The following is a 27605-nucleotide window of genomic DNA, read 5'->3' as shown; positions in this document are numbered from 1 at the left end:
GGGGGTGACTGCCCCGAGGGCCCCGATGACCACAGGCACCACTGTGGTCTTCACCTTCCAGGCCTTCTCCAGTTCCTCTCTGAGGCCCTGGTATTTCTCTAGTTTCTCGTGCTCCTTTTTCCTGATGTTGTAGTCACTTGGTATTGCTACATCCACCACAACGGCTTTCCTCTGTTGTTTATCCACCACCACAATGTCCGGTTGGTTCGCCATTACCATCTTGTCTGTCTGGATCTGGAAGTCCCACAGGATCTTAGCTCGGTCATTGTGACGTCCCCCTCCACTTTCTGTGGAGGGATCCGTCAGTTATTGTGTTTTGTCCTGAGGCGGAGCAGAGTGGGCGGGACCAGGATTCACCAGGCCCAGCGCGTCATCACTATAGAAGCAGCCTGCTTCAGCGCGTGAAGAGAGAGGAGTTGAAGCTGGTTGGAGGGAGTCAGCTTCTTTACCCAGCTCTGCTCTGCAGAGGTGGCTCTTCCCTTACCTGTCTGGCCACCCCGTCCTTGTTAGGTTTTGTTTGTTTGACCTTTCTTTTCTTTTGCAGGACTTTTCATCACTGGCTTCAGAGATGCCATCGACCACAGGGGGGGCCACCCGCTTGTCGCTGTTTGGCCCTGTTTATTTGTTTGGGTTGTTCAATAAAGAGCGTATTCTTTTATTGAAGGCAGTGTCTCCCTGGCTTTTTGTTGCGGCTCACGAGCCGGGTCGTAACAGTCATTCTCCACCACCTTTGGGGGTGTTCCCCACTTTGATCTCGGGGCTTCCAGTCCATATTCGGCACAGATGTTCCTGTACACTATGCCCGCCACTTGGTTATGTCGTTCCATGTACGCTTTCCCTGCCAGCATCTTGCACCCTGCTGTTATGTGCTGGACTGTCTCAGAGGCCTCCTTGCACAACCTACACCTTGGGTCTTGTCTGGTGTGGTAGATCTGAGCCTCTATTGCTCTGGTGTTTAGGGCCTGTTCCTGTGCAGCCAGGATGAGGGCCTCTGTGCTGTCCTTGAGTCCAGCTTTTTCCAGCCATTGGTAGGATTTCCTGATATCAGCCACTTCAGTTATTTGTCGGTGGTACATCCCATGTAGGGGCTTGTCCTCCCATGATGGTTCCTCCAGCACCTCGCCCTCTGTTCCCCATTGTCTGAGACATTCGCTGAGCACATCGTTGTCCAAACAAGAACAACTCAGTCCTCAACTGCAGATGTGCGCCACGCCTTCATCCTGGACGGGCCGCGCTGTTCGTGGGTTTGTGCGACAGAGCAGTGTTGAGAAAATAAATTTGAAATAAGCTAGTTTTAAAACTTAACATGTCTTGATTCAAATGGCCTAATTGTGGTTTTGAAAATAGTAATGTATTCTGGCCTATTGACCTTTATTTTACTTGTAGTTACAGCAGATGGTTTGCTAGGATCGTTTGAAATGCCTTTTGTCTGTGGGAAAACAATACAGTAGAAGTTGTAGCTTTTCACACTCATCTGTGAAAGGCCGTAAACACGGCAAGGGTTTCTGGCTTGAGAGAGGGTCAGAGATAGCTCCTGGTTGGATGAGCAAAGATACGCCTTATTTGAATAAATTAAAGATAAGAATACGCCTTTTACTATAAAACTTTCTACACAGAAGTAACAAATTAGATTTTGCTCTTGCAACTTCTCCAAAGACGTCTTTGCTTTTTGTTTGTCGTTTCCATCTTTTGTCTTTTTCTCTCTCAGGTAAATTCATGTGTTTGTGCTCTGAGGTTTCTGATGTTTTGTGATGTGTTTGTCTGGTGATAGTATGCATCTGTCTTGAATAAATGCTGATTATTGTGACGCTGTTATCTCTGCGTGATCTCAGTCTTTGCGCACAGCATTTTTCTGAACCCGGGCATAAGAGAGGATTTAACAAGTCAAAAGGTTTTTAAAGTTCAAGAATTTTTCCTCTCAACAGCAGGAAGAGGAGAGGGACAACTTCCTGTCTGCGCTGCATTTCACTATAAGCTCCTCCCTGACAGAACATCAGTGAATTTAAGGCGAAGATATCTGCAGCATAGCACCTGACTCCCTGAATAAAGGGCTCCTCTGTACACATTTAATGAAAATATTCCCAGTCCTTCCTATAGATCGAGACAATTATGCAAATATGAAATCACTTCTCTTGGAGGGTGTTTGGTTTGTTTTGTTTTAGCAGAAGATTATCATTTTTAATGATATTCACCAGCCCACACTGTCTACATTGCTTTTCTGAACCGTAATCATGTTCTGCATCAGCACCAAGATCACATGACCTAACAAATACCATATGACCAAATCCCTCTTGAAATACAAACACCATAAATAGTGTTATTAATATCAGCCCAGATTTATTATCAGACCAATATGTTAAATGACAAACGTTGGCTGATATTAATGTTTATCTTTATGTATGACATATCACTATGTTTTTCCTCAGCGTCAAATGACTACATTTTTTTCGTGATATTGTGTAACATTCTATTATTTCTCAACATGTTTTCATTAAATTATTTCACTTTTTTTTTTCCAAAATATTGAATGTCAATATTTTGGTGATATTTGTAGCCAATAATGAGAATTTTAATAAGAAAAAAATCCCATATGTGTGCCTCAATATTGTTTTCATTATTTTCTTAGCAATGTTCAGTGATTCCATATTTTTACTCAACATTAAATTATTCCATAAATATTTCTAAGTTAGTTATTGTTGTCATTTTTATCAAATAGCCTGACATTAAACTTATCTATCTTAAATGATCAGTATTCATCCATGTTTGACTTTTAATTTCAATAAAATGTATTTTGAGGTGCAGGTAGTAAACATTTTACGCATCAAAGTATAAAAGGCTTTTATTGTAATGAAAAATAACACACATGTCATATTTTAATGAAATAGCTTCATTAAACTCATCAGTTCTGTACATTATTGCCACTTTTTCTGTGTCCCAGATCCATCTTCTTTATCTGCATCTCACAAGAAAGACAAATATAAATACACATAAAAATATACATAGAATCTTTTATTTAACACATACATATATCACGCCTTTTAATCTAATATTTTCATGTCATTGCTGTTCTCATGGACATCTTCAGATGAGTAATTCGGTTGCAGCACATAATTTTCAGTAGTTAGTGTGTTACTGGTCGAGCCAATAGAATAGAGTACAGACAGTAAACAGCTGCATGTAGCCACTGTTAGAGCACCAACGATGAAAATTTGGTGAAATTGAACACTTAATTCAGCACGACAGCTACATGGGTCAGTGACGTCACAGTCTCCGGTTCAGCAGGTTTGGGCTGTTCTTCATGCGTGAGGCTGGCTCTCTCCCAATTCCGGCAGCTGGCGGCGGTCCCTGGTTTATCGCCGGGTTGTTGGCGCTTTTCTGGGAGCCGAAACCCTTTGGTTTGGGGATCCGGGTCGGTCCTGGACGTCGGAATGCTTCGAGAGGTATCTGACGGAGAAACAGAGAATTTAGTGTGGTACTTTTTGAACAAAAAAGGTGGCATACTCTAAAATGACAGGCTAAATTCTAAGCTAGTTGAAGACCCATTCAAAAAGTTAGAATATTACTGAAAAGTCCATTTATGTCAGAAACTATCACTAAGTGAAACACATTATATCTGCACAACATTACGGACTCGTTCATTCGTGGCTGTTTTCACGTTTATTGCGCTGTTCATATCAGTCTCGATGTTTGCAGTTTTCTGGAGCACAACGCGAAGCTCAACATCATTCAGAAGTAATATATTAACTTCACATTAACAAAGACACAGTGGGACGGATAATCTAGGAAATGATGGACGGGGAGAATCTGACTAAAATTAACTGGATGTCAGACAAATTCTGGGGTTTACGTCTGCTTATTTGCTAGCCCAAAAAGCGCAACTGCGACTCATTAAATCAGCAAGCGTCTTTACAAAAAAATAAAAAATAAAAAAAAAAGCCCAAAGGTCCTTATAATAATCAGACTTGGCGAGCGAAATTCAAAATAGATCCTGTTTTTCCAGCAACAAAATGCGCATCTCTCTCCTCCCTCCATTGTTTATGTTTCTGTCGCTGCTGATACTGTCGCATAGACACAGCGATCAATCCCCAAGACTCGTAGAGAATATAAAATTAAACTACAAAAGAAAACGCACAGTAACGCAAAGTGATTTCGATAAGTATCTGCAGTCTGACTACTGGATTCGAAATAACAATGCGTTAGATTACTGGAAAAAAGTGGGCCGACGTCACTGGTCACTACACAAAGTTTGATGTTTGAAAACCTTTATTTCTGTTAATTACGATAATTTTCCACTTACAGCTAACTAAAACAATTTCAAATTAAAACATTGGAACATTTTTAATACAGAAATGTAGCTTTAATAAAAAGTATGTTTAATGCCTGCTTAAAGGTTGTCAATTTTCAAATGACTCATCACAGCGTATATTCTAAATTGTTACATTTTACAGTAGTTTTCTAAATTGTTCTACAGTACCTACACAAACCCTACACAAACCACTAGATCACATTTGTCAAACTAAGGCCTGAGGGCCAAATCTGGATTTTTATGTGGCCCTCTAGTCTCCAAATTACATCAATAAGTCCCTCTAAATCCTCAAAATTCACACAAAATCAATAGATCCCCACATTTTTTCTTATTTTACTGTAAATGTTTCTCAAAATTGGTCAAAAACATTGAGTTTGAGTGACTGCTGCCTCAGCCGTACTAAAATATCATATATTTAATAGTTCAGATATATGATGTTTGACATATCAAATATCATATATTTGAGCTATATATTAGCTCAAATATCATATAAATTCCTGACAAATATTCCTAAATTAGCATCACATTGCAAAAAACAAACAAAAAAATACACACGCACATGCACCCCCCCTCCCCACACACACACACCAAACAAACACAAACTCCTGGAGGAACAGCTATTAATATTTTAACAGTTTAATGGCTCTTATCAACAGATTCTGGCACAACCAGGCCTATAGGAATTCAGATTTTTGATATGGCTCAAAGTGAAAATGAGTTTGACAGCCTGGCACTAGATGGAAGCAAACTGCTTCCAAATCCCAAGAAAAAAATAAACAAAAATTATAGCAAAATCTAGACTTATTTCATGTGACTGAGGTCAAACTGTTGTGTTCACAGCCAAAGAGAAAAGAAACTGGAAGAAGAGTTAAAAGGAAATAATAATATAAAAAAAATCTAAGAAAGAAGTGGCAACAATTTATCCAGAAGTTAAGTTGTGATCAGGTTTAATAAACTAAAGTTTATTAAACCTGATCACACTTTCTGAATGATTGCTCCTTATACAGCAAAAATAAGCTTACTGGAGCATCATGTGTGACAGGGCCAACACAAATAGTGCATAATAGTGATGTGGAAGAAAAGCAAAACTTAATTTTCAATATTTTTTATAAGAAATAGGAATGTTCAGAGCATATTTTTAATCTTTTACACCTAAATTAAAGCCAGTGTGACCAACTGAGAGGTTTGGTCATGGATGATCACAAAGGGTTAAGTTTTGAATAAGTAATGTTGAGGATATAACAAAACATAGAAGAAGATAGTTTTTCAACAAGAGACCAGAATTGCATGTGAATATTTCATTAACACATCATGTCTAAGGTGAAACACAGCAGTGGCAGTATCATGGTAAGGGGATAAACAATAGGAATGTGGATGCTTGTTAGAGTTGACAAATGGAGGTGGTGAAAAAACATGTTAGTGGATAAAGAAGAGTTGAGACTGGAGTGAAGGTTGCAAAGTTGAGCACAGAGATGTTGGAGTTGGGGAGAAGCTTCTTGTTTGCTATGATAGATGGAAGCAGTGTTGTGGTACTCGAAGTTGGTCTTGGTCTCGATACCGGTCTTAAGACCATTTTTTGATGGTCTCGGTCTCGTCTCGGACTCGACCGCATTTGGTCTCGGTCTTGTCTCGGTCTTGGTCTCGGACCCTAAAAGTCTTGGTCTTGTCTTGGTCTCAATACACTCTGGTCTTGGTCTTGTCTTGGTCTCGGGTTAGGTGGTCTTGAACACAACACTGGATGGAAGAGACAATAAAAGATGAAGTCAAGAATGGTACAAACTTGGTCCACCAGGACTTGCAGTTGTTTTTGCCGCCCCTCTTTAAATTTCTTTCTGGTCGTATGGTTAGAAAGTCGGGCAGAAAGATGTTGGAGCAGTAGGGGATGTGATCCTTGCCCTTTACAATTGATGGAAGAGATGGTTTGAACTTCCTCCTCCTCTTTCTGCTCTATATTCAGGTATTATTTAAGCTTCTGGGATGTTCCTTAACTACTCCCAATTGTAAAGACAACACCCTGTTGCCATGGATATGCATCATACTATATAAACATTTTAAAAAAAGTGCAAAAAATCCTCCCAGCTTTACAGCATCTAAAGCAGAGGGAATAATTGTACATTCAATGTCTCCACCAAACAAATGATGAACAAACATCCTCAAAAAGAACACATTCAGTCTATCTGAACTTGATTTATTCTCCAAAGCAGAATGAGCAAAAAATAAAAAATAAAATAAAATAAAATAATAATAATAATAATAATAATAATAATAATAATAATAATAATAATAATAACCTGCAGCTGAAATAAATTTTAGTAGCAGATACAAGTCCTAATGGAGAAAGAGTCCATTTCCAAAGAACCCTTTAATCTGTCCCAGTGCATCAGTCTGCTCAGAAACCATTTGACCATTTCTGATGTGTGGCCGAGCAGCTCATGTCATCAAACTAGCAGCCGCTTCATTTAGCTCACAATCACATCTTAATCAGCGTGTTTACAAGTGCAGCCTCATGCCAAGATGCCAATGGGAATCTTTTTTTTGGGACCATTTAGAGCAGTGGTCCCCAAACTATGGCCCGCGGGCCGGATCCGGCCCGCCTCCACATTTGGTCCGGCCCCCTGAACAATACCAGAGAGCATTCAGATTTTTTTTTTCATATACCGATTTTCCGGACTATAAGCCGCTTATATGTGGATTTTTCTTCAACCACCAGAAGAAATGAATCAAATGGAAGTCAAAATTGGAAATAAAAGAAGAAAGCGCCCATTAAAACGGAATTAGGTTTTAATAGGGAATTGAAATTTGAGAATGATGTTGATCAGTTAAATAGCATTGAGGGGAAAAAGAAGATTTTTCGGGGTTTTTTTAAATAATACTGGGATCATTATGAGAATTTGAGGTATAGACATTAGGATCCAGTATATGGCAGTAGTGCAACAATAATGGATGCAAGCTGCCGTTGAAATCTAAAGAAGAAGAAGAAGGCGGCGCCTATTTTCATTTAGCACATGCTAGTAGCAGACACAAAGGATCAGCACTTTTACTGTTACAGTTACCGTTCGGAAACAACCGTAATCCGTTCAGTTAAATCTAATCTTGGCAACTTTTTCTTCTTCAACCGTAATGTGATATTCAATTGACCTGTTATTACTCAAATTTTGGGTGTCCACCCCCCTCTGCTGCTGCTGCATCGTTGTGGAAGACCTGGAGCAGTAGAGATATCTGTGGCTTATATGTGTATGTTTACTGTTTTTTTTTTTTTACTTTGGGGTTGTGGCTTATAGGCTGGTGCGGTTCATAGTTTGGAAAATACGGACTATAATCCTGCCTGGATTTTTTCTGTGAAGAACCCAGAGAGGGTTATTTGGCTATTATTTATTTCATTAATAGTGTTATTATTTATTTCCTGACTTTTGTTCTGTGAAGAACCCAGAGAGAGTTATTTGATTGTGCTTTCTGGAAAACAATACATTTTTACATTTAGGCACTCCTGCAATTGTCACACTTTTTCTGTTACAAACTGACTCCAGCCCCCCACCAGGGAAGGGAATAGTTATGTGGCCCTCACAGGAAAAAGTTTGGGGACCCCTGATTTAGAGGCTATCCTGTTTGCAGTAACCCTGATAAGATATTTGCACAGTTACATGGCTTTGCACGCTCAGCCATAAACAGCCTATGCACTACTTTTTGCATTTATTTAATCCTGGCTAATTAATGAGGAGTTCTACGAAAACAAATTGGTTTGCTTTATGCTACAGAATAACTCTGGGTAACTTTAAGAAAACAGTGGCTGACAGTCATTTTAACGGTTGTCAGGGAGTGTAACTGGCACAAAACACAACTTCCCTCTTAAACAATTGATAGCAGCCTCTTCCTTTTCCTCTCCTCAGTCCTTTGGAAATATTTCAGTCTTGTACACAATGCTCAAGACTCAATCATGGTGCAGAATTCTAAGGAAACTGAACGTCTGTGTGTCCAGGCGGGAAGAGGGGCACATGTTGTCCGTTTGCTCTGAGACATTTCCAGCGGTTTCATCACACATCCTCAAATCAAAAGCTTATGTTCACTCATACGTACCATGAAATTCAGAGGAATTGCCAAAAACCACCTTGGAAATTCTTAAATATTGAAGAAAATTTCAGTTAATAAAGTGTTGGTTAATGAGCCATTTGGCTTCACTTGTCATGAAGCCAAGTGTCTTCATGACATTGCTGAGTTTTCACCAAAAACAGAGAGCATGAGAGAGAGGTTCTGTTCTATGGTGTCTCAGTGAGTGTTTCCTCTGCTGCTGCTGTAGCAACCAAACACAAGCTCTGATTGGTGCTTGTCTTGCAGTCTCTATGTCGCATTATTATGTTTTTTTTTGTTCTCAGGATGTTTGAGATATTTTTATTAATAACACTGTGAGTTCCTCTAGAGCAATGGCCTTCCAGGAAGTCACATTATCACTCTCTGCACACATTTATCTTCCTCGGCTGAACCTGATGAATCAAATAAGTGGTGAGTGAGTCAGGGGGTAATTGAGGTCGCAGACGGACGGCTCAGCTGCTGGTGGTTTATCAAGTGGTTCTCTAATGAATAGCATCTTGTTTGGACCCGGAGTGGTTTCATCGCACCCAGACAGATGTTGGATCTGGTTTTCACAGCTGCGCCTCCTCTCACTTGTTTAGTTTAATGTTTTATTTCATCATCTTGTGACCAGTGCGTGCGTGTGTGTGTGTGTGTGTGTTGTGTTGGAGCTGGAATTTGCTTCACAAGTCTTTCCAACAGTGATGCATGTTTGGGATCTTTTACAGCCTTAGCAGCGCTGTGAAAAATATTGGCCTCCTCATGGAGTTGTGCTGTGTTCAGGTTTGTTCTCTGGCTTAGAGAAGTTTGAAAATGTATGACTGAGTATTAGAACCAGGCTACGAAAAAAAACCCCAGAATGAAGTCATATGAAAATAAAATCACATGACATGAAGTCATAGTGTTACAGAAGGAAATTGTAATAATTCAAGAATAAAGTTGTAATAATATGAGAATAAGTTTTTATATTTCAAGCATAAAGTCATATTACCAGTATATTACCAGAACAAAGTTGTAACAATATGAGAACAAAGTAGTAATAATTTGAGAATAGTCTTAATAGCCAGAACAGAGTTGTTAAAATATGAGAAAAAAGTTTTAATAATTTAAGATTAAAGGAGGAATAATATAAGAATAAAACTGTAATATTAGGAAAATAAAGAAGAAATGTTATAACTTCTCCGTGAAGAATAATGACAAGCTAAAATGAGGGATGTTGAGCAACTTGTGAAGTTATCCTTTGGTTTTACAAACAAAGAACTATTTCATCTTTTTGTACATCAGCATTAAATTAATATCAGAACCAGGACTTTGAAACAATTTTGCCCATTTCAAACAAACAATGGCATGGACTTGCTGAGCTGGTCACATCAGTTCTTCATAACTCTTTTGAAGCTTTTTTTTTTCATTAAAATAACTTTTCTAGCAATTTTACAGCTTGTGTGCCATGAAAATTATTCAATTTCACCTATGGTACCGTATTTTCCGGACTATAAGCTGCTTCTTTTTTCCTAAACTTTGAACCATGCGGATTTTGTTACTGGAAACCATATTCAAACATCTATCAAAGCAACATTTATAAACAATTGTATTTTTTAAGTATGTTTTTAATACATAGTTCATCATATTTAAATATGCTTAGTGGCTATAACAATAGAATAGGAATGGAATATTCTGATATCGATGTATGAAGAGCATATTACAAAGCACACAGCCGTTCATAATTTATTTAATAAATTATTTAGTAATATCAATATATATTTATATAACTACACAAACACTAATAAATAAAGATTAATAATGGCACAAATAAATAATGATTAACAATGACACAAATAAATAATGAATAATACTGAATAATATATATTGAATACATGTTTATATGTATGTATGTATGTGTATACATACATATATATAGATATGTTTTTCAGCCGACGAGTTGTAGCTTCAGAGTGAGTCAGCAGCTGAGATTGAGTCCAAAATCCGATGTGAGATTCATCCGTGCTGCAGTGAATCCGTCTCTCTTTATAGATTTCTCCCTCTTCTTCCTCACATCGTGTCTTTAGGAAACTTTCAAAACAAAAACGGAAGATTTAGGATGTATCTTACTTTTGACAGAGTGAAAGAATATAAATAATAGTCTTTACCACCTGTGTAAACTTTGCCGGTGAATGTTATAACATAAGTTTTATCATATGTGTTATATTGTTTCATTTCTAATATAGGTCCTTGTGTCAGATAATCTAAGTCAATGTTAGAGAATAATTATTTTTTTTTAGATTTACATAATCTCAGTTAGCCTTCATAGCGGGGCTGAACCCGTATTACACCAAGCACTGTAGCTAATATTAGCTGGTATCTCGCCAGTGGACATAAATACAGTAAAATAATATTCTAATCACAATATATACACAATAATATGTCCATCTTACTTGTGAAATGTTGTCTGTGGAGCCCTCACATCAATAATCTATAGATCCGAACAACAATATCCCTCAGTGCTGAGGCATCTTCTGCTGCTTTGATTGAGCAAAGTAGGAGGGTATACCGCTCCAAGATGGCCGCCGTATTTCCTGCGCCGGAGCGGCCAATGCGGGGTCTACCCTTATATTATGTCTATGGTTACAGGTAGCGGTGAGAGTATCGTATCTAGCAAGACTGTGACGACAGTGATGGAAAAGACAGTGAAGCTCAGCAGTAGTTGGAAAGAACATGGGTCCATTTCCCACAACATGTCTGTGTGAAGTGAGCTTCTCAAGCCTGGTTACTATAAAAACTGAAACCAGAGAGAGAGACTGAGAGCTGTTGAGGAAGAGCTTTATCTTTTTCAATTTCTGCCAGGAAATCGGCTGTTTTCATCCAAACATGCACAGGTTTCACACTAGATGGGTAAAATATACAGATATTGACATTTTGTATGCAAATCTTCATATTGTAACAGTAAAATCTTTCCCAAATATTATTGCTTCTTTCAGAATAAGAATTATTTTCTGTATTCTGGCTAAAAGAATGCTTGTGAAATAGTGTGTAAAACACTTTGAAGTTTTCTACAACTTCTTTAATTTTAAGACCACAGTGTTGTGACACTATTCAGGTGTATTTTTGAAGTGGACATGTTACGTGTAATTTGAAATAAGAAATGTAAAATGTGATAAAAATACATTTTTGTGTTTATTAGATTCCTATTCAAGACACTTTGATAAAAATGCCGTATAGGCGGCTACAGAGTATCTTTGTTTACATTTTTGGTTTGTGGTGTGCCTTGAGATTTTTTCAATTAAAATAGTGTACCTTGGCTCAAAAAAGGTTGAAAAACACTGTTCTAGAGGAATGCATATTCTTGGAAGAGCTTTTGTAAGCTGTGTAGATGACTCACTTTGTGGGGGGAAGGAAAACAAAACAGATGGTTTGGGTTACTGATCAGTAAACTGCAAGAGATCTTCAAAGACTTCCAGTTCTGGGGATAAACATGTTGGGGAAAAAAGCATCAATTTGTTTCAAAACTAAATATACTTAGTCTAGTGAAGGGTTGTCCTGAACGTAGAGCACCCCAAGCTCCAGCAGAAGGTTAGGGGTAAGACATTATTAAAATATTTATATCCATCAAAGTTCTTTGCTTTGAATAGTTTTAACTTATTATATAAATTAAAGAGAGAATTTTCTTTATTTTCAGATGGATTAAAAATACCTCTACCAAAACATTTTCCTTTCATGTTCATTGTTTTGTATGAATGCTGTCTGCTGAAGAAAAAAAATATCTGATTTAGTCAAAATTTTGCAGAGTGATGAAATGGTATTAATATATTTACAAAAAGATGTTAAATAATAATACAAAATATGTTCTAAAGAATTTTATTTAAAATAAAACATTCAATTTCTGCTGCTAAATTGATATATCTTTTCAGTCTCTCCACTTTTTCACAATTCTGCAATCATAAAATTCACCCAAAATCATCAAATATATGTATTTTTTCAACACTAACACATTATTGTAAGTGTATTGCAATTTCCTCACTAAAGTGGTAGCCTGGTAAAAACACACCCTTGTTCTTGGTTTTGCTTCGTCCAGAGGCTCTGGAACTTTGTCTGTTGACAAACCATTGCTTCCTGGAGGCATGTTGAGGTTTTAAATGTTACCCAGTTGCTAACGTTCGTCTGTGATATATGTAATGCATCTGTTCAACGCTATAAAGCTTAATGGAAATTGGCTGCACTGTAAAAAAAAAAGAAATTCTCCACTGTAAAGAGAGAAGAGCTGCACCGACTGAGGCGGTTGATAATAATAATTCAGTATTTGGAAGTGTGGCCAATACAGCCTGAACAGCTTCGCTCACTTTTTCTGCTGCCATTGCTAAAAGTACAGACAAACTTCCAAAACAACGCACAAAATCAACATCATTGTTCACAACTTCTCCTGTTTGCTGATTGGCCAGTTAAAAGTCTGACAATAAAATCTTCTTCAATGGGTGAAATTCCAGATGGAGTTCTAAAGTGAGACTCCAATCGAACAGAATTCCATAGAAGGCAATAGCCAAGCTACAAAATTGGTCTTAAACACTGGGCTTAACACTCCCACCTGCAGGTGGCACTCTTTGTTACTTCTACTACACTGCTGCCTCAACCTTACTGGATTGAAAGAGATCAAAACTATATCAAATTAGTGAATAACAAAAAGTCACATTTACCGTCTCTCATCATAGGCACAAAAGATCCACAAAAGCTGTTTTCTCCTGTTCTCCATGAGAGTGGGGGAAATTATTTTTCACACATCTCTCAATATTCCTTGCAAATATTTCTTAACCCTTGTTAAGAAATAGGGTCTAACCTACCCCACATACGTAAAACTTGTATCATTTGCCATAGTCCTCTATGTTTGCCTCAGTCCTCGCATGCACAAGGATTAAGTTGCACCATGAAAATCAGTTATTTTGATTGCAAAAATAAAATAAAAAAAAAACAAAAAAAAACAAACTATTGCATAATCCTGGAAGGACTGACTATTAGATGTTAGATTATTTATTTAGTTTTATTTTGTTTATGATACATGGACCAAAGTAAAAATACAGAATAAAAACATTTAGTAGTAGTTCTCATGTGCCTGTGCTTTAGGAACACATGTAAGTCCAGAGCTATTTTTGGGCCAAGCAATGTTTTCCCTCCACCAGGAGCTTTATGGTACACCATGTTAAGGTCTAAAGGTTTAAAACCAACTTTCCATTCAGAAAGAATTCCAACCCTGCTTTTCATTTTCAGTCACTGGGTTTCTGGGCGCTGGAAATATTTAGAAACATGACATCAGCCTATGATTTTAGGTCAAGCAAGCAAACACGTGAGAGTCCAAGAGAGTTTCTTTATCTGTGTCTGTGAAAGAAGGTTTTAACTGACCACACAGGACTGTAACCCTGTTAACATGCAGCAAAAATGAGTAGAATTAAATCTGCAGACAATTACCTTCAGCTTTAATCTTTAATTGAATTCAAAGCATGCTTGTTTTATTGGTTAAATCAAATCAGCAAGCATGGATGACAAACTAAAACAAAATCTTTTTTTTTTGCACACTTTAATTATCCAAACAGAAAAAAATCAAACAGCTCAGACATAATGTAGTTTGTGAAATATGATTAATAAAAACTGGCACGATACAACAGTGTGAATCAGACTACATAGCGAATGGGTACAATACAGTAAGTGCACATGAATTAGAACCTGGTGTCAAGGCAGATTTAACTTATTTTTTCATGCAGGCAGTTATTTGTTGTCTTGTTGTTGTTTTTTTTAATCATCTTTTCGCACACCACAAAACAAAACAAAATTAAACATCCAACATTCACCTGTTCAAACTCATACATGAAGGGAAACAGACAAGGTTCTAAGACTAGTTAGCACTAAAGATGAGAGAACTCAGAACTAAGGATGGGATGGAGAGTTTTGGGAACTGTGAGGTCACTCATAGGCATTACTTACTGTAATCTGTGACGGTCTTTGGATTGGGGTAGATGTGGGCTTAATCATGATGCTACTTGTGATTTTACTGATGCCTTTGGCAGCGGGAGTGCTGCAGTTTCCAATAATCTGAGTCCTTTTCTCCTGGAGTCCAGGCACTTGTGAAGGGGTGCTGACAGCTTGAATGAACGGATTTCCTAAGTGAATGTGGATTTTGTTATCCTCCGTGGTGATGACGTTTGACCCCGAGCTGTTGGAACTCTGCACCTGCCAGCTGCTTTGCCTTTCCGGGGTGACACGGAATACGGCGTGCCCACCAATGACTTCCACAGGCTCTGCGGAAAGGGAGTGATCCTGCGCTCCTGTTGTCACTGATACAATTTGTATTGGCGACATAGCTCGGTCTGGTGTTACAGAACCACATGAGTCTGGGGTCATGGCTCTGGAGTAAGTAGTCATAGTGAAAGGTGATAGGGCCCTATCTGGGGAGCACGGTTCATCTGAAATGGAGGAACACTTAGATTTAGTTGTCGGAGAAATGGATTTTGTAGTAGGGGAAATTGAGGCATTCTGAATGATTGTAATTCTCTGCTTCGGGGGTCCTCCACTTGTGGGTATGACGGCGGTGCTGGTGAATGACTGAGGGGTTTCTGTGTTGGGACTGGTTATCTCTAGTGTTGCCATGTTGTGTCCGTGGTCAGGAGTGACTTTTATATGCAGTGGCTGCCCAGGACAGTGGGTCAACATCACATCTCCAGTCTGGATGTGGTTGCCGTTATGCTGTGGTTGCATTTTGCCGTTCACCTGATGGACGTCTTTGGTTTTGAGGAATGGGCCTCTTGCTCGCCTCAGGTTGTTGTTTAGATTGTTGACATTGTTCATAAGTGAAGGGGTATATTTGGTGAGCTGTAGTTCATTGCTGTAATTTGCGCCATCATCAGTCTCGCTTTCGTCATACAGCTTCCCGTTGACCACCGCTCTTTCTAGCTGTACCATAGTCTTGCTGTTAGGAGACATGAGGTCAAGCGGCTCGGTCTGAACCTCCTTGGTCAACACATGAAGGTCTGAAAACCGCCTTCCATTCATGCCTGGGCGAAGACTTTTGCTGAAGCGTCGGTATCTCTCCAGCTCTCGAGTTAGCGCCTCCATTTCTCGGGCCAGTTCTTTGTTTCTCACCTCCTGCTGGGTCAGTTTTCTCTGCAGAGTGGAGTGGTCGGTTTTCATTCGACAGATAGACTCCTCTGTTCCCATGTATTCATGAATTTTCTCCTTCAGAGCTGTCACCTCTCTGGACAGATGACTAGACTTTGCTTCCTCTTCCTTCAAGCGTTTATAAAGGACATGCTCTTGGTTACACTCCTTCTTTTCATTCAGTTGGTACATTGTAAGCTCTTTTCTGGATACTTCCAGTTCCTCCATCAAGGCTTTGGCTCTTTCTTGTTCATTGACAAACCTTTTCTCCAGTGTTTCATACTCTGGTGTTTTTAATGAGTCTTCCTCTGTCACTTTCATATCCTTTAGTTTACGTCTTAGATGTTCAACCTCCTGCGTCAAATCTTTGACTTTGTTGTCTTCTTGCTGGAAACGATTTGCCAGAGGTGTCTTGAGTTGCTCTTCTTTCGCTTTGCTTCTCAGGTATTCCCTCTCAATTGTCTCAAGTGACTGCAGCCGTTTCTTCATCATATTGACTTTAGATTCCAGATCTTTATTCCTCTCTTCCTCAGTTCTTAGCTTGGCCTTCAAGTCATCCCTCTCCTTTGTTGCAAAGCACATTTTCTCCTCCAGCTCTGCCTTTGACCTCAATGCCTTCTTGCTCTCCTCTATCAGTTTCTCTGTGACTGATGTAACTTTGTTCTGCTCAGCCTGAAGCTTGCCTGTGCTGTTTTGTACCTTGTTCTCCATCTGTTTCAGCTTATCGGCCATCGCTTTCCTCTCATCCACCAGCATAACCGTCAGAGTCTTTAACTTGGTCAAATCTTCCTTCAGTGTCTGCTCTGTCTTGACCACCTTGCCTTCAGCGGTCTCCAGTTCTTTGACTCTGACTTTCAAAGCTTCCAGCTCACTGTTCAGAACCTTTGACACTGTCCTCTCCTTCTCCAAGTTACTTTTGAGTGAGATGCATTCTTGTTTGCTTTTACTGAAAGCATCCTCCAGTTTTTCCAAGTCTGTAATTCTGTGGTTCAGTTGATCAACTTCGGCTTTCAAGCACCAGCTCTGTTTGGTCTCTTTCTCCAGTTTCTTATTGAGGTCTCTGCACTGGTCTTCCATCCTGATCAGCTCTTCATCCTTCCCCTCCATCTCAAGCACTCTTTTTTGTAACTCTTCAAGCTCTGACATGAGGCTTGAGTTTCCACACTCGCCTCGGCTAATTTTGTCCCTCAACTCCTGCAGTTCCTCCTCGGCCCTTCTCAGGGTCTTATTGGTCTCCCCCAGCTCATCCAGCTGCCGGCTGAGTGCCGACAACTTCTGGCGCAGATGCCTGTTTTGGGCATCCTCGCTGGTCAGTTTGGCAGTCATGGCTTCCTGATCTTGATGGTGTCGACTTGCCTGCTCAAGCAGCTCAGCCTCTAAGCGAAAGACCTTCTGCTCCTCTTCCTGCAGACGAGCATTAGCCGAGCTCAGCTTATCCTGAGCTTGAGAGAATCCGGCCCTGAGATCTTGAACCTTGACTGATTTCTGATTAAGCTGTTCAGTGAGACGCTGCTGTTCATCCACAACCATCAACGTGAAAGACTTGAGTTTAGTCAGCTCTTCCTTTAGACTTTCTATCTTTTTGTTGTTTTCTTGGTCTTTTCGTTCTTGGTATACCTTTTCCTGATCAATTAACAGCTTTAACCTGTGAAAACAGAAAACATTTGATTTAAAGAAACTGATTTCAGAATGAGCTGTTTACAGCCTATATGTGTTTTACTTCACTTAGATAGAAATCAAAATATATATTTATAGAAACAATTTATCAACTGGATATTTGAGTATGGACAAAATACCAGCAAATAGAGATCAACTGGACCCAAATGTCCAGTTGATAAAATCTATCAATAAAATGTTGGTAAATTCGATCACATCTCTGATAACTGATACACTAACACTGTTATTTTCTCATCATGGCTGTGGAGGATGTTGAGAAAATAAATTTAAAATAAGCTAGTTTTAAAACTTAGCATGTCTTGATTCAAATGGCCTAATTGTGGTTTTGAATTTAGTAATGTATTCTGGCCTATTGACCTTTATTTTACTTGTAGTTACAGCGGATGGTTTGCTAGGATCGTTTGAACTGCCTTTTGTCTGTGGGAAAACAATACAGTGGAAGTTCTAGCTTTTCACACTGATCTGTGAAAGGCCGTAAACACGGCAGGGGTTTCTGGCTTCAGATAGAGGGTCAGAGATAGCTCCTGGTTGGAGGAGCAAAGATACGCCTTATTTGAATAAATTAAAGATAAGAATACGCCTTTTACTATAAAACTTTCTACACAGAAGTAACGAATCAGATTTGCTCTTCCAACACGTCTTTGCTTTTCTTCTTCTTTCCATTTATGTCAGGTAAATGAATGTATGTCTCCGTTGTTCTGCAGTTTCTGGTGTAAGTTTATGCATTGTCTTATATTGCATTAAACTCTGTAATTCTGTGACGTCAACACACGTTGTTTTCCTTGTGGCTACACGTGGCCCGCCGAGAGGACCTGGGATCCAGAGGAAGAGAGAGCCAAACTTTTTTCCAAAGTTAACTAATTTAAAAATTCTTCCTTAACAAGGAGTAAAGTCTTTATGTCACAGAAAATTTAACACATCATAAAACAGCAGAATTTTGGGGGTCATGGTTTATGCATGGTTATTATTTTCTCTCTTGTTGCCAACTACATCTCATATGAAAAGAAAAGCGGATTCAACTATAGGATGTTTGAGCAGCTCAAGATATGCTGCCATGATCAAAACAGCAAATTTTTGCTTTTTCCATTAAATTTGAAGCAAATAGTAGAAGTCAAATGTACTTGTCAATAGTAGAAGTCAAATGTACTTGATTAGCCTGATCATGTTCAACGTGAATACCTCTGAAAAAGCAGGAGTATTCCTCAGAAAATACAAGATGTGAAGTATTTTAGGGGATAAAGAGGAAATTCATCATTCTCAAGTTAGAGATTTTTCCATTTTAAACATTTAGGACAGTTTCTAATCTTCCTAGGAGTCAACAATAAAGGATGTTCACCTCAAATGTTCAAAGTAATGAAACAAATGGCTCCCTCTCAGAATTTCCAGGCTTCAGCCGTAATGTTCAATGCCAAATTTAAGAAAAAACACAGCAAGCCATTGAAATGGCTTAAAAAAAGTAGGTTGCCAACAACACAGTTGAATGAATCCTACAACCACCAACAGGACAATGATCCCAACAGAATAAATCAAGAACCTGCAATGCCCCAGTCAAAGTCCATACTCTATATTGGAACCTTCGCAAACCCCATGGAACTAAGGAAATATTGTGGATGTGATAAAACCGTAAAGTGATTACTAGCAGTTCCTGCTGATGGGGGTTCCACCAGCTGCTAAATCACAGGACGTAGTTCTTTCCATGACAGCAGCAGCGTAAGGGCAGCAAGGCTTGGTGTGAAAATTAGACATTATCCAGCATGGAGTGTTGTGTTGAAAACACAACATGAGCAAGTTAATTTTGACACTTTAGCTCACCAAGGTATAGGTTACCGATTTCAGCTGAGCACATTCATCCCCCAGGGGGAAGCAGCTGCCAGGCATTTCCACACAGACAGCCCTCTGGCATGGAACAATCCCATAATTGAGGGGTTCCTCTTGCACCGGCCCCTCACCCTTTACCGCTGCCGCCTGCCCTCCCTGTTTCTTCTCTTTCTATTTTTTTTCCCTTTGCAATTAAAGGAATTCCTCCCTGCTCCACAGTTTAAACAGAAACCTCCTCAGAGAAGCTCAGTGATATATGATGTCAGGGCCGTGGGTGCAGTGTCATGTCTCTCACTGACGGCTGCCAAACGGGGAAATAAGAACTGGATATTCAAAAACAGCGAGTAAAATATTATATTGTAATGTTTACTGCCAAAACGGAGCTCATTTGTACAACTAGTGTGGGGTTTATGTTTAATTTGTCGCCATTTAAAAATACTTTTACTCTTCCAAGCTTCATTTTTCAATAGTGTGATGTTTGGTGTATTTCAACCCAATAATGCCAAATGCATCAAAGTCAGAACTTTCTTCAAAAACCATGAGTTGTTCAAAAACTTGTATAAAAATGGCTACAATCACCTTCTATAACACAGATCAGGGCCAGCCTAAGGCATAAGCAAACTAAGCAGTGAGCTTATTATTATTATTATTATTATTATTATTATTATTATTAGTAATAATTTCTATGTAATTATAATATCAAAAACACACAATTTCACTATGAAGTGATTTGTTTTTACAATAATATATATTTGATAATGTATGTAGAAATCATTATTTTATTGACAAAAAGAAAAAAAAAGCTCTTTGGGGTCCCTGGTGGTGGTACCGCACACTTTGCTGGTATCATGAGCTGCTGTGCAATGTGCAGAGCACATTCAAACGTCCTCCGGTCAGAAGTCAAATAAGCAAAACAATGTCTCAAAAAAAGACTTATTCTTCAGGGAGGGAGAAAAGAAAGAGAAAGAACAGAAAAAAGCCAAGATAAAGGTTTGTTTTAATGTGCCTTGGTAATGTAATGTAAAAAATTTGTAAAGCTGGTATTAGAAAATTAGCTAGAACTGTTCAACAGCCAAACATTTATGCTAGGGTCTTTGTGTTTGTGTGAAACTGAGTTTAAACTTTAAATGAGTTAATTCTCATGGTTGGCTCTGTATATTTCTGAGGTATTTTTTGTAGCTTTAAAACACCGTATTTGATAACGTTTGATAATAATTAAAACTTCTCAATAGGGCTGAAACAATTCCTCAAGTGATTCGAGTACCTCGATTATTAAAATTCCTCGAGGAAAATTTACCTGCCTCAAAGCGACGTTAATTTATATTTTATTATTTAGCACAGGAACACGGCTGGAACACGTGTATTTTATCCCAAAAAAATTACTTTTTTTTGGATAAAAAAAAGTTATTTTTTATCCAATTACTTGAGCTCTGACTTCCACCTCTCCGTTGTTAACGAAAGCTAAGTGTTAGTGGCATAACGTCCAATCTTCAAGTTCGATCCATGGGGATTTTATTGATTGATGATAATGCCCAGATTATCATTGTTTTTGGGGCACCTATAAGCATCCTTTAAATGATTGGAGCGATGCCTGGAGTTTGGCAGCCTTTCTCCTCTGGGCACTGTGGGTTCAAAGTGAATGTCGGGAAGAGCACTGCAGGAGTATTTATACAGGTAAGCAGATAGACTGAACACAGCGGGCAGCTGAGCAGTTGATGCTTACAGTGTAGTGTAGCTTTATGGATGAACTGCACAATAAATTTTATATCACCCCGGTCTGAACTAACGGGTGGCGGAAATCATCGTGGCAATACATCGCTGGTAGATGAGTTTCTGAGTGTGATGAATGAAGGTGCCGTAAATATCCCGTATTGCTCCCCCCCATTCTTACTTTCGTCCCCTGGTCTATCGGTCCTCGGACTTACATTCGTCTGCCCTCTGGTCTATTTCCTCCCCTCCACCCCATCTTACGTTTGTTTGTTCACCTGCCCCCAACCCCCACAACCCCAAACCCACTCCAAGCAACATTCCCCGTATTCTCAAACCCAAAGCTTGACAGGTAAGGGGCAAGGTGAGAGTTCATCTGTTAAACTCACTGAAGATGAACACATAAACTAAAAGCTGGATTTTAGACATTTTTTATAAGTGTATTTGTGAACCTGGCTCTTTATTATTAACTTGAATATAATTTAAGATTTTTGCATAACTTTTCTTCAGGTTAACTTAGAAAGTGAGCTATTATTGTTACAGGTTAATTTTCTGAACTACAAAAAAGTAACTCTTAGGGAAGCTCAAATATGAAAAATTGGACTGATATTGATATCCGATAGTAACAGTGGTGTTATGGAAGATTTACCAATATTTTATTTTGTAATTTTTTTATCCAATTACTTGATTAATTCTAATAATCAATAGATTACTCGACTACTAAAATATTCGTTTACAACAGCCCTACTTCTCAATGTTTGACATTGTCTAGCAAAATGTTTTTACGTCAGGCTACATACAGTGGGGAAAATAAGTATTTAGTCAGTCACCAATTGTGCAAGTTCTCCCACTTAAAAAGATGAGAGAGGCCTGTAATTGACATCATAGGTAGACCTCAACTATGAGGGACAAAATGTGAAAAGAAATTTGAGAAAATCATTTTGTCTGAATTTTAAAGAATTTATTTGCAAATAATGGTGGAAAATAAGTATTTGGTCAATAACAAAAGTTCATCAATACTTTGTTGTATATCCTTTGTTGGCAATGACAGAGGTCAAACGTTTTATGTAAGTCTTCACAAGGTTGGCACACACTGTTGCTGGTATGTTGGCCCATTCCTCCATGCAGATCTCCTCTAGAGCAGTGATGTTTTGGGGCTGTCGGCGGGCAACACGGACTTTCAACTCCCTCCAAAGGTTTTCGATGGGGTTGAGATCGGGAGACTGGCTAGGCCACTCCAGGACTTTGAAATGTTTCTTACGAAGCCACTCCTTTGTTGCCCTGGCAGTGTGCTTGGGATCATTGTCATGCTGAAAGACCCAGCCACGTTTCATCTTCATTGCCCTTGCTGATGGAAAGAGGTTTTCACCCAAAATCTCACGATACATGGCCCCATTCATTCTTTCATGTACACGGACCAGTCGTCCTGGTCCCTTTGCAGAGAAACAGCCCCAAAGCATGATGTTGCCACCCCCATGCTTCACAGTTGGTATGGTGTTCTTTGGATGCAACTCCGCATTCACTTTCCTCCAAACACGACGAGTTGTGTTTTTACCAAATAGTTCTACTTTGGTTTCATCTGACCATATGACATTCTCCCAATACTCTTCTGGAACATCCAAATGCTCTCTAGCAAACTTCAGACGTGCCTGGATATGGACTGGCTTAAGCAGGGGGACACGTCTGGCACTGCAAGATCTGAGTCCCTGGCATCGTAGTGTGTTGCTGATGGTAGCCTTTGTAACATTGGTCCCAGCTTTCTGCAGGTCATTCACTAGATCCCCCCTTGTGGTTCTGGGATTTTTTCTCACCGTTCTTGTGATCATTTTGACCCCACGGGCTGAGATCTTGCGTGGAGCCCCAGATCGAGGGAGATTAGTAGTGGTCTTGTAGGTCTTCCATTTTCTGATTATTGCTCCCACAGTAGATTTCTTCACACCAAGCTGCTTGCCTATTGCAGATTCAGTCTTCCCAGCCTGGTGCAGGTCTACAATTCGGTTTCTGGTGTCCTCCGACAGCTCTTTCGTCTTCACCATAGTGGAGTTTGGAGTGTGACTGTTTGAGGTTGTGGACAGGTGTTTTTTATACTGTTAACGACTTCAAACAGGTGCCATTAATACAGGTAATGAGTGGGGGAAAGAGGAGCCTCTTAAAAAAGAAGTTACAGGTCTGTGACAGCCAGAAATCTTGCTTGTTTGTAGGTGACCAAATACTTATTTTCCACCATTATTTGCAAATAAATTCTTTAAAAGTCAGACAAAATGATTCTCTCAATTTTTTTTTCACATTTTGTCTCTCATAGTTGAGGTCTACCTATGATGTCAATTACAGGCCTCTCTCATCTTTTTAAGTGGGAGAACTTGCACAATTGGTGACTGACTAAATACTTATTTTCCCCACTGTAGCTGCTACATGGATGAGCTGTAGTTGGGGATATGCTGTTTGCTGCTGAGCATAATAATTTTGTGGGTAAAACAAACATTATTTTTACATCAACGTCGAAGTTATGTGAAACTTCTGTTAAAATCATTTGAAGGCACAGAATCAGTCCCGTGCCAATCCACATTCCAAGGCAGAAAGACTCACCTGGTATAAATGACATTTTTAGTAATTGGAATAACTCTTCAGAGAAATTTATTTAATCAAAGAATGTCATGAATATGTGTGTAGGGCTGCACCGATGGCAGTTTTCTGGCCAATTACCGATCTTTAAAAAGCCTGACCTGCCGATTTTGATTTTGGCCAATGCCATTTTTTTTTTGTCTGAAATGTCACTAAATATAGCAAGAAAGTCACTGAGTTGGCAACAGTGGGGTGAATATTCTTAACTGCAAATGTGCAGACCTGACCTGGTGGGCCAGTCTGTCAGTCACACCTCTCACTGTAGAGTAGAAGAGGACAGAGAATGATTTTTAAACCTTTCCTGATGAAGATAAGATTAGGGGATAACATGGGCTTCACGTGTAAATATCAGCAGATTACGATCCCCCAAAATTAAGGAAATCGGTGCCCAGAAATCAACTGGTCGATAAATCAGTTGGCCAATAAATGTATCCTATATTATACATGTGTGGAATTTCATTTGTATATCCAATGCCTGTTACACATATACATAATGTAAACAGCACTGCCAGAGATGCAATAAGTTTATAGCTGGTGTGTGAATGATCAGACTGCTGATTGCAGCCAGTCCACATTGTTAAAAAACTAGAGGGCCCCAAAACCAATTTTGCTTAGAGCCCCATGGAGGCTTGGGCCGGCCCTGACTCAGATTCTTCATTTGACATGAAATGTAACAAAACATCTAACTTTTTTAAAATGAGTGTCAAAAAATTATTAAATATTTTATAGAAAAACTGGTGAAAATGTGTTAGTTCTGGTATTTTAGGCACTACTTTATGGACTGGTACAAAGGCAGTTTTTTGTGGATTAATACAATATATATAAATACATACAACCTTGATCTTTTTGGTCGACAAAACTCCTAACATATCAAATATGACAAAAAAATATGTAGAAAAAAACAAAAAAAAAAAAAAAAATATATATATATATATATTTAAAAATCCTTCAATGTGTTTTTTATTTGTACTTTTTCCATTCCCTCTTACATCTGGGTTTAAATGGTAAATGATTATTTCATACATTTACATGACTGGCAAAAAATAAAAACACTGACAATTTTAGCATTGGGTGAACTTAATAAAGCCATTTTTTTTAATTAGCTAAATTTGACATTTAAAATGTTATTTTAATTTGAGATGAATTTCCCAGTTTCCAGGATTTTTTTGTGACTGTCTTGTGTGACTTTGTCACCATCATATTGATGGTGACCCATGAAGATGTTTAACAAAACATCTTCATGGGTCATAAATCAAAGAGTAAACTGCAGCTGTCTCATTCAGGGGCAAAAATGCTAAAAAATGCTGCTTTTGAAACAGATTGTATGCATGGTTGCTAGGGAGAAGTTTAAAACAAACATGTCTCTGGGGTAAACCCATCTGTAATCACTGTTTACTCAAAGCCTTATCTCAGTTCCTGCTGGTTTTTTGGGTGATGTCATCGGCCGAAATAGAAGGGGAGATACGTTTTGCTCCAAAGGAGGGCAAAATTCTTTGCTGATTGCTTGTTTTCCAAAAAAGTATGTTTAGAGCGAGATCCTGATCTAGTGAACATCATATTTGGCCATTAATGAAGAGCAAATTTCTGTTGGTCCTTCACTGGAGTAGAGCTTTGACATAAAACAGCACGACCAGTTAATCTAACAGTCATGTTTTTGACCTGTCAGAGGAAACCGAAGCACCCAGAGAACATGCAAACTCCAGGCTGGGATTTGAACCCAGGACCTACTTGCTGCTAGGCAACAGTGCAACAACTCTGAAGCCTACATGACAAGCTCCATGCATGACAATGTTAGCAAGTTTTCTATGTGTTTGCCAGTAATATCTGAACTAGTCATCTTTGCAGCAGAAGTATATAGATGATGCCAAGAATAGTTTTGTTTTTTTCAGTCATTTTTCTTCCTTAAATATCACACCATCCATTCATGAAGAAGAATGTTTTCTTAGATAAATATTTGGTTCTTAAATTTAACCATAAAAACATTTTATCTAAAGAAGCTATTTACAAGCATCTGTAGGTTTTGGAACTCCAGACTGTTTTATTTTTTGGCTCTCTAATCGGAAAGGTCACTGACCTCTGGACTAGAACACGCACTGAGAAGCTGATCTGGATTTTAAGCAGAGCAGAGTTCCTCTCATATTGAAAGCATATTAGCATGGAGGAATACATAGCATAGCATCATGCCTTTACCACCCACTCTGCAGCTGCTCCAGCTCCCTTGAAGGAATCTTTGACAACCACCCTGGGTCTTAAATGTGTCATGGAAAAATTATTTGCACGGAGCGATTTGATGAGTTTGTGGGCTGCACTGGATTGTTTATGGCTTTGTTGAAAATATCAAGTTTTCCCTCCCCCCCCTAAATGTGAGCTTAGCAAACATTAAATCCTATTAGAGAGGGGAAGGAGCATCCAGGCGGGAGCAGTTCTCACCAGCAGGCTTCCTCTCTAAAGGACTTCTGAGGATGGAAACTGTGGCTCAGCCAGCAGCTTGGAGCGGCACTGCGTACGCCATAGTCCGCCCCTCACCACAGCTCCTTAGGTCATATGACCTAATATATATGTTCTTCTCTGTCTTGGTTATAGAGAACGGCTAATGATTGATGCTGTGCAGCGGCTACATTTAAAGGCCGAGCACATGAAGGATCTGCCTCCAGAGTGCAATCAAAATGTATGAATTATGTCCTACTTTTCATTAAATGGAGGAAAATTTTTACTGAAATACAAACACTTCCTTGTTAGTGACAAGAAAGTGTCGCTAACAAAGACAAAATGCATTTGTCAAAAATACCAAATAAACATAAAGTTAAGAACTATTACATTAGTTTTGTGCAAAATTCCTCCAAAAATGACAGTAATTAGTAAATGAAATTGACATGAATTAGACCAGTGACATAAAATATACAGTCTTTGTATTGTCTAAGTATTTCTGAAATATTTTTATCTTTTCCATAAAATACGAAATGCATTGAAATAAATGTGATGTAGTTTTAAAACTGAAAAAATGTGATGAAGGTAGTCATTTTTTTCTTATATAAAAAAACAGAAAAATATATCTGCTTAGAAGTTTTAGTTATTATAATTACAAACTAGGCAAATGTCCTTATATTTTTTTATGAAAACTTTCATATAAAGCATGAATGTAAATGTCAAACTTCTGGTTACACAATTAAAAACTCAAATTTCATTTAAAATACACTAACTAAATATTACTTTTTATATGTATTTTTAAAAATACGTTTGGTCAAAAATGTGTTGAGGAAACAAAAACATGCAGCATTATTTTTCATCTGAATAGGTAGATATTAAAAAAAATTTTTAAAGGGAGTTTAAAAACGTTTCACAGCAAAATGCAAAATCTTTAGTCGTTTTCTTTCATTTTGACATTTTAAACTTCACTTCTGTGACTCCAAACTGCTGTTAGTTTTTTAACTTTTTCAATCTGATTAGCAGCTGAACATAAAACATGCCAAACAAGCCTTTTTACTTGGATCAACAAATCTCTAACATGACGAGGTATTTAAAGCAAAATTCAGGTTCTGTGCTTCTGTGAAAGTTGAGTTTGATTTTTGCGTTCAGAGAAATGCTGCCAACTTGTAAAATTTACAACCTATACTTTACCATTCCATATTTAGTTAAAATATGACATCAAACTACACATAAACATCCTCCTGATATCCATATTTACACCCAAAAAACTATAAAAAAAAAAAAAAAAGACTTTCTCCTGAAGCAACACAAAACTACAAGTACATTTACAGGAAGGTAACTAACTCCCGATTATCAGCTTGTTTAGAATAGTTCATTTTTAATCTTAAATATAAATGATAGCATCCATTGTGCCTACCTGCTCTCCCAGCTTTACTGCTATGACTTTATTATCTCGCTGTAAAACAGCCGACCCCTCAGCTCCGTCTACAGCTCTCACTCTGAGTAGCTGTAATGTAGGCATTCCTACAGTTAGACCAAACAATATGTGCTCCCTGCCCGCGGACCATTACATCATCAGCATGTCCTTATATGGGACTTTGCATTGCAAGAGCTCACAAGAAGGGGGTGTGCTGGTGTGTGAGTGAGAGCAGCTTTTAAGCGTTTAGCTGAGGAGGTGAGCTGTGATGTGTGAAGTGTGGGCTCCGGAGGCAGAGCAGGAGGTGAAGAGAGAGGACAGAGTTTGGGTTTCAGTGTTTCCTTCTGGCTCCCGTCAAATCCAGACATTTATGGAGCTAAAAGAGAGAGGAAATTACAAGAATCATTTTGTAAAGTTAAGAAAAGTCTTGGA

General features: G+C 38.6%; 1 protein-coding gene across 1 annotated transcript; it reads right to left on the bottom strand.

Moving 5' to 3' along the window:
- Nucleotides 1-10084: 10084 nt before the first annotated feature.
- On the bottom strand, nt 10085-27332 carry filip1l (filamin A interacting protein 1-like). The gene is made up of 2 exons (XM_014976539.2): nt 27174-27332; nt 10085-17150 (listed from the first exon to the last, which is right to left on the bottom strand). Exon 2 carries the CDS (start codon nt 17033-17035, stop codon nt 14315-14317), a length of 2721 nt encoding a protein of 906 aa, XP_014832025.2. The 5' UTR covers nt 17036-17150; nt 27174-27332; the 3' UTR covers nt 10085-14314.
- Nucleotides 27333-27605: the final 273 nt, after the last annotated feature.

The sequence above is a fragment of the Poecilia mexicana genome, unplaced genomic scaffold, assembly GCF_051168715.1.
Source record: "Poecilia mexicana isolate PSO_F unplaced genomic scaffold, ASM5116871v1 scaffold_2, whole genome shotgun sequence".
NCBI classification, from domain to species: domain Eukaryota; kingdom Metazoa; phylum Chordata; class Actinopteri; order Cyprinodontiformes; family Poeciliidae; genus Poecilia; species Poecilia mexicana.
Note: the sequence above shows the minus strand (reverse complement) of the source record. Positions and strands in the feature narration are given on the sequence as shown.